We start from the raw sequence: 16,483 nt of genomic DNA, 5'->3' as shown, positions 1-16,483 counted from the left end.
TAGAGAATAGTACTAGGTAAGGTGTGGGAGAATGGGAGGCAGAGGGTAACAAGATAAGTAATTTTATTGATTTAGAAAGAGGAAAGGAGGAAGAAGTGAGCAAAGGAGGGAGGGGGGAGAGAGAGAGAGAGAGAGAGAGAGAGAGAGAGAGAGAGAGAGAGAGAGAGAGAGGAGAGAGAGAAAGAGAGAGATTTGTTGTTCTACTTATTTATACATTCACTGGGTGATTTACTGTATGTGCTCTGATTGGAACCTGCAACCTTGGTGTATTGGGATGATGCTCTAACCAACTGAGCTACCTGGCCAGGGCCTAATTTTAGACTTTCTGAATTCTCATTGTTGGATCCTCTTACATAAACTCCTTTTTCCTCCTTCTTGCCCTAGTTTTGATTTGAGGTGCTGATAGAGCCTGGTATCTGGGTTCGTTATAGGGCTAGGCCTCAGACATTGCTGCAGGAATATGGAAGTGCTTAGGACGTTTCACATAGTTACTGGTAGCTTGGAATTGATCAGCTGCTCATATAGTTGTCAGACCTGGGTTGTAATAAACTCATGAAATTACCATGAAAGGGAGTAATTCAACCAGTTGAGGGATACTTGGTTCTGGAATGACATATGCAATTATTCCTCTTTAATTTTAAGCTATTTATTTTGGAATAATTCAGTGGGAACTCAAGGAAGAGATTATACAAATGTTTGGGAATATGTTATCTAACTTCTAAACTTGAGAAATGATTAAGTAGCGGTCTGTTTTTCTGACTTTTAAATTACATGAATAGTAAAATCAATAGTATAACTACTAAGGAAGCATATCAGTTTCCCATCAGATTGTAAAAAATAAGTTATTTTCTAAGTAATGTTATCCAAACATTTATATCATTAATTCTTTCAATAGATTTCTTTATTGTTAGGAAAAAAAGGGTCTAAAGTTTCAGAACTGTTCCTGAGATGATTGTTCTGGAACAATAGTTCTGCTTATTTTGAAATCATTGGACAACTTGTTTGTTTTTTTGTTCTTTCTTGGGTTTGGGTTCTTTGTCTTTGGGGACTTTTCATGAATTGTAGAGAGGTTCTTATCTTGAGACTAGGGATTAATATCATTTTTCTCTTTTTTTTTTTAGTTCATGAATATTGGTTGCTGAGGGGTTTAATTCTTAGAGCTGCATATCTTGGAGGGTTTTTTACCAAATTATAGCACTATTTACCCTCTTAAAAAAAAAAAAAGAGGACCCAAAGGATGTTTTAACTCACCAGTGATGGTTAATCTTTCAGGGAAGCTGGTTTAGACTAATTTTGTACATATATAATGATGAGCATCTGGGGGAAAGGGAATTAACTTTTAATGATAATATTTTTTCCTTTAGGGTATTTAAGCTACTTGTACTCAGACCATTCTCTTAATGTTTAGTTTTGTCTTAGCTGTAGAGATACTTATTTCTGCCTTGAAAGTTAGTGCTTTTTCTATTCAGACTAAGTTATACTTTGTTTTGCTTATTTCAGGTTTTAGACGTTGGGAAAGAGAACAGTAAATTCTTGTTTCTTTATGTTTATAGCAGGATTTATATTACAACTTCCATCCTCAGGATTTTTTTATTGAGTAAAAGTCACTCTGTTCATAGGACCGCTAAGTTATTGATTAATATATAAATGTGTGTGTGTTTAAATCTGTGCTGTAGGTACATGGTAACATGTACCTATTCCCACAGTTTCCAGTAACTCAGACTAATGAGTTTGTCACTGTAATATTTTAGTTGTTGCTTTTTGGCCTAGACTCCTACTAGACTGAGCTTCTTGAGGACTGGAATTATATCTTTTCACTTGTTATTCCAGCACCTAGCATAGTGCTGAATAAAATGACAATGAATTCATCCCTTCCTTTTAAACTAGAATTTAAAACTTGTCTCACCTATCACATAAAGACAGCAATAACAAAAATGAGTCATTAATACTTTTGAAACTCTTTGACTTCTGTTATTATTGTATCTTCCGAACTATAGTTTACAGTATTTTCATCTGTAAACTAGGGAGTTCACAAGTCATTTTTACTGAGTATTCCTCTGTGTGGCAGTTCATATCTGATAGGAACTCTTATCTCTGTTAAGTGGTGAGTTGCTAGAGGGCTGAGTCTAGCACAATGACCAGCACATAGAAGGCTGCTTAGGAATTTTTTTTCTTTAAATTAATAGGATGAAGGTCCTTTTCAGCTCTTATATGTTTCCACTAGAGGCCCGGTACACGAAATTCATGCATGGGGTAGGGTCCCTAGGCCTGGCCAGCGATCAGGGCCAATCTGGGCCTTCCCGCCGCCTGCCGGGGCCTCCCTTCATTCCGCGCTGCCCCCTGGTGGTCAGTGCATATCATAGTGAGCAATTGAAATCCTGGTCTCCCGGTTGAACTCCTGAGGGGACACTTAGCATATTAGCCTTTTATGTATATAGATTCTTTTTTTAAAAAAAAACACTTCAGTTTTTAAAAAATACATATATTTATTGATTTCAGAGAGGAAGAGAAGGGAGAGAAAGATAGAAACATCAATGATGAGAGAGAATCATTGATTGGCTGCCTCCTAAACGCCCCCTAGTGGGGATTTAGCCCATAACCCATGCATGTGCCCTTGACTGGAATCCAACTGGGGACCCTTCAGTGCACAGGCCTACACTCTATCCACTGAGGCAAACCAGCTAGAGCTGTCTGTTTCCATTCTTTGATCTTGATATGTAAAGTTACTGAGTGAAATTGATGCACAAGCTGGAACCAAAGTGCTGATCTGACTTGTGAGGCCAGTGTTCTTCAATAGAGTCTCCAGCCTGGATTATTTTCTGTTTCTGTTTTGTGATGTTTAAGGACCAGTGTTGTGCCTTGTGGAAAGGAGGAGGCCTACAGAGAGTGGAGATAACGGAAAAGTTAAGATGAGACAGGAGTTGTCAAGAAAGTCATATGTGATGATATACTTGTTGGGAGGGAGGGTCCATCATTCTTCAGGGAGTAGAAGATGATTTAGGGGACAGAATCTGGAAAAGAGATTGCAGTCTGCAGAGAGCTGAGTGTGAATTCAAATGATCCATCAGGGGTGAGCAATGGCCTCAGCCTAAATGTAACAGAGAGTTCAATAAAGGATGGCTAAGAATGTAAGGAGGGAAAGAAAAACAAAGTCAACTAACCCAGCACCACTCAGATTTTGGCATTATGTAGCTAGGGGCAGGTCCTGCTCCATTTCTCCTTAGTTTTTCTTTCTAATACAGCCGTGGGCAAACTACTAAAACTATTGAAATAAAAGACCGTACCCTTTTATGTAATGATGTTTACTTTGAATTTATATTAGTTCACACAAACACTCCATCCATGCTTTTGTTCCGGCCCTCCGGTCCAGTTTAAGAACCCATTGTGGCCCTCGAGTCAAAAAGTTTGCCCACCCCTGTTCTAGTAATTGGCTTGTTTCTGCCTAGCTGTGAAACTTCAAAACTTAACTTTTCCCCTAAATGCTTATAAAATGCATAAAAAATGACAAATATAAAGAAAGCTATTATTGTTATCTACCAGCTCCTTTAATCTCTTACCCTGTATTTTTGAGAGCTTTTTTTCTCTACTGATAGACAAATATAAATAATAAGAATATTTATGGTTTGAATTATTTTATTATGATTTGGATTTTGTCATGTTTACCTTTTGTGTTAAATTTATCATTTAGCCATAGGTTTTGTATTTTTATCCTGTGAGTTACTCTGATTATAGTTACCATGAGAGAATTGCCACTGTAAATGTTGCCTGTTTTGAAATGAAAGATACTTTTGGGGAATCTATATCAAAAACAGTTAGAAAAGTTCTCAAGCACTCTTGAAATAAACTTTAAAAGACAACTTAGACTTCTGGTAGAAGTTTCATTTCAATTTTAGACCTTTTGTCACAGTCCCTTGAAACTCTTGTGCCTAGTATGTTATTCCTAGCTTGATAAGTGAAGAAACTTATGTTTAGAGAAAATCAAAGGGTAATGCAGTTTCTGAATCTGAAAGCTTGAGTTCCCCCTTTTGTTGTCTTAGCCCTGACTAGTGGTGTCAGAACTGGAGGAGGTGGTTTCAGTGGTCGGTAGCAGCAGACTTTGGACCCACCTCTCATGCCCAGCAATAAGGGATTATTCAGGTTTCTTCTTACCAACTAGTTGCACATCATTGATATTTGAAAAGCACAAATTTGAAACTTTTGTTTGTTTGCTTGCTTTATAAAGTGCTTCATCTCTAGATTGGAGGCGTCAGAATGCAGGCCTTTCTGTCTAGTTCACTGAGCTGGTCCTAAAGTCTATGAAAAATAAATATGAAGAATATGTATGATTACCATGAGCTAATAGAATTTAAGAAGTTATAAATCTGAGGCACTTAAACTTCTGGTGGTAAGAAGTTGAGCGGGACTAGGTTTTGTTTGTTTTGTGTCTGAGTTGCCTTAGTCTTTGCAACTTAACTAAACCCATCCCAATTGCATTCCAGTTGCACTTAGTGTCTCCCAGAGTCATTCTCGTACCTGTCTTCATTTGAAAAATTTTTTAAACTCCGCATTTTCCAAGTGAGCTGCAATAATGAATTACTCCCTTTCCCTAAGAACCTAATTATGGCTCATACTTGAGTCTATTCAAATCACATAGCCCAGATGTATACATACTATGAGGCTTCACTATTTACTAGTATTTACTGTGTGTAAACTTGCTTAGTTCTCTTATTGTTGCTTTAAAAATTATGGCTCATAATAACAATAGCAGTCTTTTCTTAGAGTTGACTATGTGCTTTGCAAACACCATCTCATTTAATCCTTGAAACAAAAACAAAAAATGGAAACACCTGGGGGATAGATACTGCCCTATGGAGAAATTTAAGTTCAGAGAAGGTAACTTTCCCAAAGTGATACACTTGGTTAAAGGTGGAGCCCCACTATTTAAACTCTGACTTTGAAGCTCAAGCTCTTGATGTCTACTCTATGCTGCCTCAGGTCTCTCCATGGAGAGTGTCGGTTTTAGAATGTTAGTTCCTGGAGTATGGGTTCCAGATCTGTGAAGCAAAGTGTGCATAGAGGACTTCAGAGTCTCAAGGACAGTGGACACTTAATAAATCTACTGTTGGAAAAGGGAGAGTGTTTAATTATAACCACAATACTGACTTTGATGACAGACTATCTGAATTTTCATTTTTAAAAATACTCAAGTGAAAAAAATATATCTTGTTTTAGATATATTTTTGTTTTTCAGCTAGATTGATTGATTTAGCTCATCCATGTATGACCAATAGCTCTGTTGTATTGGAACCTCTCTTTTTCTGTCATTTATTGAGATGTCTGATTTGTCTGCTCTACTTTATACATTGTGCTCAGTCCAGGTGGCAGGTATAGGTCATCTTAGATCAAGCATTTCAAACTCAAAGGCTAACACGGGCTAAATAAACAGGTTTAAGTTTATGTGGGCTGCAAACAAACAAAAGCTTCAGTTTTCATAGAAAAATAGGTTTATTTCGATAGAGACATGCTGAATACAAAGGGCTGAAATTAATGAGTAATCATTAACAAAATAATAGAACATTTTAATAAAAATTAATATTTTTTCTTGAACATTAACTTACCAGATACTAAATAACTGCACAAATTAATAAGCGTAACACAAGTAAACCTATTTTTCTTGTTCTCCAAAAGCGAAATATTTCTTGTTGCGCACACCAAACAAGTCAGTACAAAACTAATGGCATGGCAATCGCTGCTAAAATATTTGCTGCTACTATTAGTGGAGAGAAATGGTGCGCCTGCGCGTAAGGCGCATACGGGAAATGAATGCAACACGATTATAGTCATCAGTCATTAGCGAACGTTGTAGTTTGTTGTTAATAATTATGTATAACAGGACATTGTAAAAATTAAGTTAGGAAATTTTTATTAAAACGTTTCTTAGATACCTTTATATTGGCTGGGCCACAAAAAGTATTGTTTGTGGGCCTTGAGTTTGACATGCTTGTCTAACATGCTGTTTTTGTCTAGTACATATTAAATTGAATCTGCTAATAGAAGGAACTGAGCAGAGCTGATTGTTGGTGCTAGGACATGTGTTTTTTCTAGTATTATCAACTTTTTCTTAATAACATTAGTTCCAAGTAGTTTGTGGCTGTGATGGTGCCATTAAATTCAATCCTCATAGACATTGCATATCTTCTATTTTCATAAGCTTGTCTCTGCCATTTTAAATTAAATATACATACTAGAATCCTAGAATTTGCTTTTCCCCCCAAGTTACAGAGTAATTTCATAACTAACCATTAACCTTGCTTTTTTGTATTTTTAACTTTAGTACCAGAAGAAAACATTGCAACTATGAAGTATGGAGCCCAGGTTGTAAAGGGGGAGCTGAAATCTGCCTTACTAGATGGTGATACTCAAAATTATGATTTGGACCATGGATTTTCCAGGCATCCAATTGATGATGACTGCCGTTCTGGCATTGAGATTAAGCTAGGTCAGCCATCCATTATCAATCACATACGGATACTCCTGTGGGACCGAGATAGCCGGTGAGTCTGACTTGGAGAGAAACGAATGTTGTGTTTGAGTAAGATGACTTAACTGTGTGGTCGTCTGCTTTGGTTTTACCGATTTGATGATTTATTTCTTTGTGATCACTTGGCTATTTCTCTTAAAGTTTTGTTCTGAGGAAAGAGTTAAAGGGTTTATTCCTTTAATCCCCCCCCCTTTTTTTTTGCTTTTTCTGCTTATCAAAGTAATGAATATGGTTTTTGTGTGGAAAACATAGACCATAGAAAATCACAAAGAAATAAAAATTGCTAGTGATCTCACCACCCATTATTAATCTGTATATATCTAATTAGTGTTTTTGTTATGCATAGTATCTCTCACACATACACAAAACAGAAACCAGTGAAACCATATAGTTTTACAAAATATAGATTAGATGTGTAAAAAGCTAACTTCACTTAAAATATATATATAATATATATATATATTTTATATATATAATATAATATATATATTATATATATATATATGTTAGAGGCCTGTTGCATGAAGAGATTCGTGCAATAGGCCTTCCCTTCTCCTGGCTGCCGGCACTGGTTTTCCTCCGGCCCCCAGGACCCAGGCCTTCGCTCCGGCCGGAGCCGCCTTCCGTCCTCTGTCTTCGCGGCCCCGGGTGGAGCCGCCTTCCATCTTCCGTCTTCGCGGCTCCGGCTCACCTTCAGTCTTCGCTCTGCCAGTTGGAGCCTACATATGCTGATTAGCCAATGGGAGGCGTAGCAAAAGTACGGTCAATTACCCTGTTTGTCTATTATTAGATTAGATATAATTTTATTGATTTCAGAGAGGAAGTTAGAGGGAGAGAGAGAAACATCAATGATGAGAGAATCATGGATCGGCTACCTCCTGCTTGCTCCCTACTGGGAATCGAGCCTCCAATCCCGGGCATGTGCCCTGACTGGGAATCGAACTGTGAACTCCTGGTTCATAGGTCAACATTCAGCCACTGAACCACACTGGCTGGGTTAACTTCACTTTTTAATGAACACATTGTGAATATCCTCTCCTTTAAAAATATTCCCCTAAAATGTTACTTTATATCAGGGGTCCTCAAACTTTCTAAACAGGGGGCCGGTTCACTGTTCCTCAGACCGTTGGAGGGCTGGACTATAGTTTAAAAAAAAACTATGAACAAATTCCTATGCACACTGAACATATCTTATTTTGAAGTAAAAAAACAAAACGGGAACAAATACAATATTTGTATTTGCATGTGGCCCGCGGGCCATAGTTTGAGGACCCCTGCTTTATATGGTTATCTGGTATTCTACCCTATGCGTTTCTCATTACTTATTTACTTGATTCTGTACTTTCGGATGTTATAACAATAAATGCATTTTATCGTATAGATGAAAAAAATGTTTTTTAGGGTGTCGATAAATATCATCTTCAAAAGAAAAGAAATTTGTGAAGAAAATTTGGTAGAATCCACCCAGTTTGGCAATAGCTTCAAGGTTCTGTCTTCCTTCTAGCCTTTCTGATACCTTTACCCACTGTGGTTTCTAGGGTTCAGCCATGATGGCCAAAGTTCCAGAGCAGTATGGGTGACCAAGACCTGAACTGTCTCTCTCATTGCTGCTTATCATTAACCTAAACCCTACATTCCAGAAAACTGATGTGCAGAGAGTCTCTTAGGCCCTACTCATGCCTCTTTGAGTCTGGGCATGAAGGGCTTAATAGTAATGGTGATGATACCCTGCAAATCTTTTTAACTTTTTAAATATATTTTTTATTGATTTTAGAGAGGAAGGGAGAGAGAGAGTGAGAAAGATGGAAACATTAATAATGAGAGAGAATCATTGATTAGCTGCCTCCTGCATGTCCCGCACTGGGGATTGAGCTCGCCAACCTGGCATGTGCCCTGATTGGGAATTGAACCGTCACCTTCTGGCTCATAGGTCAACGCTCAACCACTGAGCCATCCCGGCTGGGCTACCCTGCAAATCTTGCAGGTTAGTTCATTTCTCTCGTTAGCACCATTGGCCACCATCCTGGCCTTTTAGGCCATTTGAGCCAAGAATGAGGGAAGCTCTATGAAGTGGGAGTCAGCATCTCCCATACATGGGTCTTTGAGGTCCCGAAGTTATCGCTGTCTGTTTTTTTAAATTAAGAATATTTCTGATACATATCTTGTTGGATATAACATGGTGTTTAGTTGGCAAAATGGAGGTAATTCACATGTCATTTCTAAGAGTGATTAATAATAGTATAATAATAATAACATATAGCACTTTCATTACTGTTATGTAGTATGCACTGTTATAAAAGCTTTACATATTCTCATTAGTAGTGAAATTAGTATAAAAATAATAAAACATGAGTATGCTGAAACTGAAAGTAGCTATCATTGTTTCCATGATATTAAGTATTTATAGGCCACTTGGTTTTACTATTTGCGTTACATTCACGGGGGACTTAAGTTTACCACATAGCCATTCTTTTCTCACAGAAGTTGTTATCATTCTAAGCAAAGGTGAAAAATTCAGAATCTTAACCAAAAATGATTCTGACATGTGTTGTAAAATTATATCCTGCATTTCTGATAACCCAGAGAGGTTCAATAAAAGGTTATAACCAGTTTGAGACTGAGCGATAAAATGAATGGGAGGGAGAGGACAGCAGAAAATGAGGGATGACAAAATAAGCTGACCTTTTCTGGTCACAACTGTTGGTTGCAGGCTGACATTTATGGTCACCTAAATCTTCTCAGATTGTTCCTGTTGATATTACAGAACAAGTAATAACTGCATCTCAAATTTAAATTTGGCTCATGACAGGGGAATATAGATTTGTTCAATCTGGGACTAGCATGCAGTGGTTCGGTGTAGCTGACTAAGGGAGGGTGATAGGCTATTTTCATTACTACCAGGTTATTAGCTGCCAAATTTTAAGTTGTACCCAAAAGAAACATGTATTATCTCTTCACCCAGGTCATTTATTTTTCTGCTGGCTGCACGTATGTGTGGGATGGTAGGAGGCTGGGAGGGAGGAGGCGATCAGCTGGCCTCTGTGGAGAAACACTCCAGTTGGCTTTCCTCCTGAGAGTGCAGGACTGAGCTCCCAGGCTGGGAAGGTAGAAGGAGAAGGCACACCTAAATTCTATATTCTGTCCTGTCTTTGTCATGGCCTTATTAATCTGCAGATATGGTGTGAGCAGGCCATCCTGGCTCTGTTTGAAAAGGAACAAATGTCTTCCATGCCTATGTGTCAAGCACTGTGCTAGAGCCTGGGTATATGGAAATACATATGGCATGATCTTTGTTCTTAAGCAGCTTGTGATCTACTAAAGTAGACATACATGCCGAGAGAAAATTTTAGTACATTGTGGTGAATGCTATAATAGGGGATCTATATAGATTTCATCATTATCCACATTTGATTATTATGTAGAAAATGTAATTTGTGAAGATTGTGTTTTTTGTGTGACTGTTAATGTTTTATTAAAGTACTAGAGGCCTGGTGCACAGATTCGTGCACCTGTGGGGTCCCTTGGCCTGGCCTGCAGCAATCAGTCTGACATCCCCCGAGGGGTCCCGGGTTGCGAGAGGGCGTAAGCCAGGCCGAGGGACCCCACTGGTGCACGAGTCCATGCACCAGGCCTCTAGTATGCATAGAAAATATTTTGTTAATCTCTTCCTGCTCTCTCCCCTTCCCCCTCCCCCTTTTCCTCTGAGATTCATTAGTCTGTTCCATGTTCCATGCCTGTGTGTTGAGCATCTGCTGACGGTGGTCAATGCGCATCATAGCTACCAGTGGAATGGTCACTTAGGCTTTTATATATATATATATAGATAACTTGGTATTGTTATTTTATTTATTGTTTAATTTTTAATTTAATTTTTAAAAATTTTATCTTTATTGTTGAAAGTATTATAGACATCTCCCTTTCCCCCCATTGACCTCTCCATCCTGCTCTTGCCCTTTGTATTGTTATTTTAATATGGTCCTTTTTTCTGCCTTTTTCCTTTTGACTCATAGGTCTTATTCATACTTCATTGAAGTGTCCATGGATGAACTTGATTGGATCAGAGTGATTGATCATTCACAGTATCTGTGTCGTTCTTGGCAAAAGTTATATTTTCCAGCCCGTGTCTGCAGGTTAGTTCTCATGTATAATAAATGATTTTGTTGTTTATTCAAGGAGATTTGGGCTTTGACAAGAAACAGATTACATTTTTGGTCTTATAGAAGAGTTTTTTAGAGTATCAGCTAACAAATACATTCCAACATAACCTTAGAGAAACTATGGAAAATTAGGCATTTAATATTTAGAGTGTGCTGTGGAACTGTTTAGCCAAAGTATTTTGTGCTGTTTTTATGTAGTAGACAGATAAAGGAATTTGAAGGGACAGGATCACTGAGGAGTGGAAATACTTTCTGAACTGCATGCTTTACCGTGAAAGCAGTTATTGTCAGGCGGTACATTCTTCCCACAGAAGCCATGAGAGTGTTTCTGGAGACTTCTCCGGCAGTCCTCAGGGCACAAGGAGATTTTTTGATGCCATTGTGCATATTCTGAATATCTGTGTTCTTTTTCTAGGTCAGTGAATATCCATGGCATTTGACAGTCAGTGTTTCTAGTGGGCTTGGGGCAAGGGAGGCTCAGCAGGTGGGGCTCCAGGCTCACAACCTCCCTTCCTCAGAGCACCTTAGCTTCTATTGTTGTGATGTGTTGCAGTCCATGTTAGTTTGTCTTAAAAAGTACTGATAAAGTATTGTCCCAATATTTCATATTCTTTCTTTAGGTATAAGCCATATTTTAAACTTTTTAAAATGAAATTCTGTAAAACCTAAACAAATAATGAAATTGGGAGTTGAGAAAAGTAGTTAAAGGTTCCCCAAATTGTGTAGTTTCTGTTATAATTTTCCCCTTGGAAATTGCCTGCAGATATTCTTTACCTTAGAGTCAAAGGATCAAAGGCAGGTTCATTTGGTGTGGTGAGGCAAGAGAAGGGAAGGGACATCAAAGGTGTAAACTAGGGAGAATGTGGAGCTGACCCCTTACCCAATTCCCTCCTCACTCTCACCTGTAACCTCGATTGACCTTCCATTGTGGCTCATTCAGAGCAGGTGGATGCCCCACAGCACTTACTCTCTTGTTCTGAAGACACTCTTATACTTACTAAACTCATGACCTGTCAAAATCAGGCTGAATTCTCACTTCCACCACAGGAACTCACAAAACCTTTCAGCCTCTGGTATAGTAAAGAATGTTGCCTACATTTTTTTATTATGGTATGACCAGACACAATATTGTTATCCTGGGATCCTCTTGTGTGAAAATGAAGAAAATCAATTTCATTTCCCCGAAGGGACTAAAGTGTCTAAGATCTGGCAGTTGCTCTTTTATCAGAGGAGTTTTGAATGGGTTAAAATGAGAAGGACAAGAAATTGAGTGAAGATTCTATATCTCAGAGCTGCCTAGGGATACTTCGAGAGTGACAGAGGGGCCCTGACGTGGGGGACATGATCGAGTCTGCATTGACTCAGTTTATTACTATTGTATTGGATTGAAAAATAAGCAGTATAACAGCCAAAGCGTCTGATGTGCACCGAAGGACCGTGTGCTTGTATTTAATTTGAAATCGTAGGAACATGATTCCCAGAACAAATCATAGTGAATATAAAACCAGTCATGACAGAGTCTGTGTACTTTACCCATCTTAAAACATGCCCTCAGTTATGGTCTCTGGCTTTTAGAAAATATACTTTTCTTTATTTATCAATGTGTATTATTTATGCTCCCCTTTCCTTACTTTGTCTCTCCTGGGTGGCCTTGCCTTTGTTGGTATAGCTTTTATACGTGTAGAGCCTGGCCATATTCGTGATGCTAGTTTTTGTCTTCGTATAGCTGGCTCCCAACTCTGGTCAAGAAAAACTGAGACAAAGTGGTTTAGAGAAAGTGTTAACAAGAAAAGGAAGAAACCTTGATATATTTGTTTAAAAAATTTAAATATATTTATAATTACTTTAACATATTATGCTAATTACTGAGTTCAGTGATAAACTCTGCCTTTTGTAATGTTTGGAATTTTGGTAGTATTTAAAAATGAACCTAAGAATAAGTCCCTGTTGATTATTCAAGGATGTCTTATACTTGGTGCTTCTTATCTTCACAGTCATTTATTGACTACCTAAACAATGTGCTAAATACACTTCTTCTAGCTTCACTAGGCACATATAAATTCTTTATTTCTTTAGCATACCAGTATTCTGTTTGCATTATAACATTTGCATGTCACTTTCATTCTTCAGTGGCCTTCATATGTTTGTCCTGCCTCTGATACTAAAATGACAAGCTTTTGGAATCGAGTATACATTCTAATCTTTTAGTATTCTTACACAGTACTCAGGTTATGACCTTGTGTGCAGTAGGTACTCTATAAATGTTACCACAGGATTTATGGGGTCAGGGCACTGACTGGGTAATGAAGAGAGACTGCTTTAACGTTGATATGTATATATTTTCATTGGTACTTTTAATCCATGTGTTTGTTAAAATGCACATCACGGCTGGAAAACTCTCTGGAGTGGTAAGTGGTTTTGTACTGTTTGCAAAGGCTACTTTCTGTTTTTTTCTTTAGAAAACTGAATTTTGAGTTTAATTCTAGAAGCTATGAGTGTCATGTATTGATGAAAGAGTACATCAAATATATTCACAAAAGGAGAGGTGCTCTGTGAACTGGGGAGTGTGAGATTACCCAGCCCTCTCTGAATCCAGGCTGGACTGCATGCAAATTAGCATTTTGTAGTAGAAAAACCATGGGCTATGGAGTTAGAGAGCTCTTCTCAAATCCTGGTTTCATCTAATACTGGCATTGTGATCTTAGAAAAGTTGTGCCTTTCTGAGCACTCGTTTTTCTATACCAGTAAAAAAAAAAAAAAAAAATCAGGAATAGCCCTGGTCAGTGATTCTCAGTGGTTAGAGTGTCAGCCTGTGCACTTAAGTGTCTCAGGTTTGATTTCCTGTCAAGGGCATGTACCTGGGTTTCAGGTTTGATCCCCAGCCCTGGTTGGGGCACATTCGGGAGGTAACCAATCATGTGTCTCTCACATCAGTGTTTCTCTCCCTCTCTCTCTCTCTCTCTCTCCCCCCTCCTCCTTCCCTCTCTCCTCCATCCATTCCACTCTCCCTAAAATAAAAATCAATGGAAAAAATATCCTCAGGTGAGGATTAAGAACAAAACACACACACACACACACACACACACACACACACACACCCACCAGGAATAGCCACACCCTTTATGGGGTCTGTTGTGGAGGGTTAGATGGCATAGCACATATATGAGTACTGGGCACAGTGTCTGGCCCAAAATAGGCTCAGTAAATAGTTGTTTTTAATACTAATTTTTAAAAAATTATTTTTCTCATTTCTAAGACTCTCAACTGGTGTTTGACCTTCAGGTAAAGGAACCATCCCTACCATCCTCTTTGGCCATGGTGGCTCTCACTGCAAGGAAATTTTTCCTTACCTCAGGAGCCTAGTTGGTTCAGCACTTTTCTATTGCCAGTCCATGTTTAGTAATCCAAAACATATATTAAATGCGTCTCTTTATCTGTTTTAAAAAATTATATGAATCTTTTTTTTTTTTTAATCCTCACTCGAGGACATGTTTTTATTGGTTTCAGAGAGAGAGAGGAGAGAAGGAGGCAGAGAGAGAGAAACATTGACGTGAAAGAGTAACATTGATCAATTGCCTTCCATATGCACCCCAACAGGGGTTTGAGCCTGCAGCTTGGGTATGTACCCTAACCAGGAATCAAACCTATGACTTTTCAGTGTACAGGACAATGCTCTAACCAACTGAGCCACATTGGCCAGGGCGGGTTTTTAACTTAATAACCTGCCCATTTGTATGTTTCCAGCAGTTTTCAAATATTTTGGTTTTGGTAAAGCATTTCTTATTCTGATAAAATATATATAACATAAAATTTTCTATCCATATATTTTGTGGAATGTAATTCAGTCTGTATTTCACCTCACCAAGGTAGTAGACATTATCTAGTGACAGAGCCAGAGTTATGGTGCCAACCATAACAGTGAATGGAGGGAAATTAACTGCTCTGTCTTTCTTGGTGTTTTTTAGGTACTCATTTGGCTATGCACTGCTGTATGTAGCCAAAAACTTAAACTAATAACTACCCACCCCACCGACCCCCAATTGGAGGTGCAGAAAAGTGACTTGTCAGTTTCGTTAGAATTTTTCATATATACTCAGAACCATGTAATGTCTTATCAGCTTTCTCTTTCTCAGGAAAAGGCAATTTCTGCTTTACCCATAAATTCTCTAACCTTCAAATTGTCTTCTTGGCTATCTAGTAAGCTCTCATCAAGTACTCCCATAGCTTTCTTAGATGATGGAGTCTAGGACCAAACAAAAACACTAATAAGGAATGGCAAATATTGAGTACCCTGGGGGGTCTTAAATTTTTTTCTGGCTGTCTCTCAACATGACACTGGTAATTTGGCAGCCGTATAATGTTGCTGAAATATGAGAAGACTCGAAACATAGGTGTGAAGGGTAGAGATAGATTTCAGAGCCTGTATATGGCTGGTAGGTGGAATTACAAAAAAAGTGATCTTGGTATAAAATCTGGGAGTTGAGGGAGAGGAACAGCAGGCCTAAAAGCAAGGTCCTCAAGGATATACCTGTTGAGAGAGGGAAGAAAAGAGTAGATGGCAGACACTTTTGCTGCAGGGCTGCAGGTTAGAGGAGAGCCAGGACGAGCACAGCTTACTGAAGACAAGGCCAGCAGGGTGTCGAGAAGATGCAGGTTCATAATTAGAACATGGCACAGGGGGGACGCCCAGGGAACACAAAACTGGGCTTTCTTCTTTCTTTCCTTCTGTTTTTAATTCTCAAAGTGGAAGTGTCTTTTCTATGACATTTTAATTATAAAATTAAAATGTAGTACATATTTTAAAAATTGATAAAGCTTGCTATCTGATAAGGCCATACCCAGTTTCCACCAATAGCACATAAAAACGCCTCTGCTCCGAAACTGCACCAGTGCAGGCATCATCAACGTTTTGCCAATATGATTTATGATTTGTCAAAAAAGGTCTTACTTTAATTTGGATTTCTTTTATTGGTGAAGTGGAATATCTTTTATTACTGGCTATTTGTTAGTTCTCATTTATGAAAAGTCTAATCTTCTGCATATTTTACTTCTCGGGTAATTATCTTTTTTTTGGCTGGTGAGAACTTAATATTGGTATATAGATATATGTTATGTATAAGGTCATATATGTCTATACATATATACACATATATGTATATGTATGTGTGATATTATCCTCTTGCCTGTCATGTTTTACAGTTTATTAGGTTTTTTTGTGTTTTATTGGTACCCTTTGCCATATAGAATTTTACTTTTTAAAAAAAGTGGCTGGTGCTGCTCAATGGTTGGAGAGTCGGCCCATGCACCAAAGGGTCTCAAGTTCAAATTCCAGTCAAGGGCATGTACCTGGGTTGCAGGTTCATTCCTGGCCCTGGCTGGGGCATATGGGGGAGGCAACCAATGGATATCTCTCACTTGCATCTATGTGTCTCCCTCCTTCCCTCCCTCCTTCCCTCCCTCCTTCCCTCCGTCACTCCTTTTCACTCTCTTTAAAAAAAAAATCAATGGAAAAATATCCTCTGGTAAGGATTAACCAAAAACAAAGGGTCATCAAATCTGTCAGTCATTTTTATGATTTTCATTGGTCTGATATCATGTTTAGAAAGTTGTTTCTCACTTCCAACATTAAAGAATTCTATCTACACTAATAAAAGAGAAAAATGGTAATTGGCGTACGGCGATACCGTTTTCATTGGCTAATCAGGGCTATATGCACATTAACTGCCAACTAAGATTGGCAGTTAACTGCCAACAAGATGGCGGCTAATTTGCATATGTAGGCACAATGCAGGGAGGCGAAAGGGAA

The 16,483-nt window shown here is 38.4% G+C and overlaps 1 protein-coding gene across 2 annotated transcripts in view; it reads left to right on the top strand.

Annotated features, from left to right (window-relative positions):
* BTBD9 (BTB domain containing 9) overlaps window positions 1-16,483 on the top strand; it is a 437,801-nt gene that overhangs the window by 59,303 nt on the left and 362,015 nt on the right. For both annotated transcript variants that reach the window (XM_081093921.1, XM_081093920.1), the window contains exons 5-6: window positions 6,314-6,533; window positions 10,531-10,650. In XM_081093921.1, coding sequence (XP_080950047.1) covers window positions 6,314-6,533; window positions 10,531-10,650 — 340 coding nt within the window. The remainder of the gene's footprint in view (window positions 1-6,313; window positions 6,534-10,530; window positions 10,651-16,483) is intronic.

The sequence above is a fragment of the Myotis nattereri genome, assembly GCF_964212035.1.
Source record: "Myotis nattereri genome assembly, chromosome: 6".
NCBI classification, from domain to species: domain Eukaryota; kingdom Metazoa; phylum Chordata; class Mammalia; order Chiroptera; family Vespertilionidae; genus Myotis; species Myotis nattereri.
Note: the sequence above shows the minus strand (reverse complement) of the source record. Positions and strands in the feature narration are given on the sequence as shown.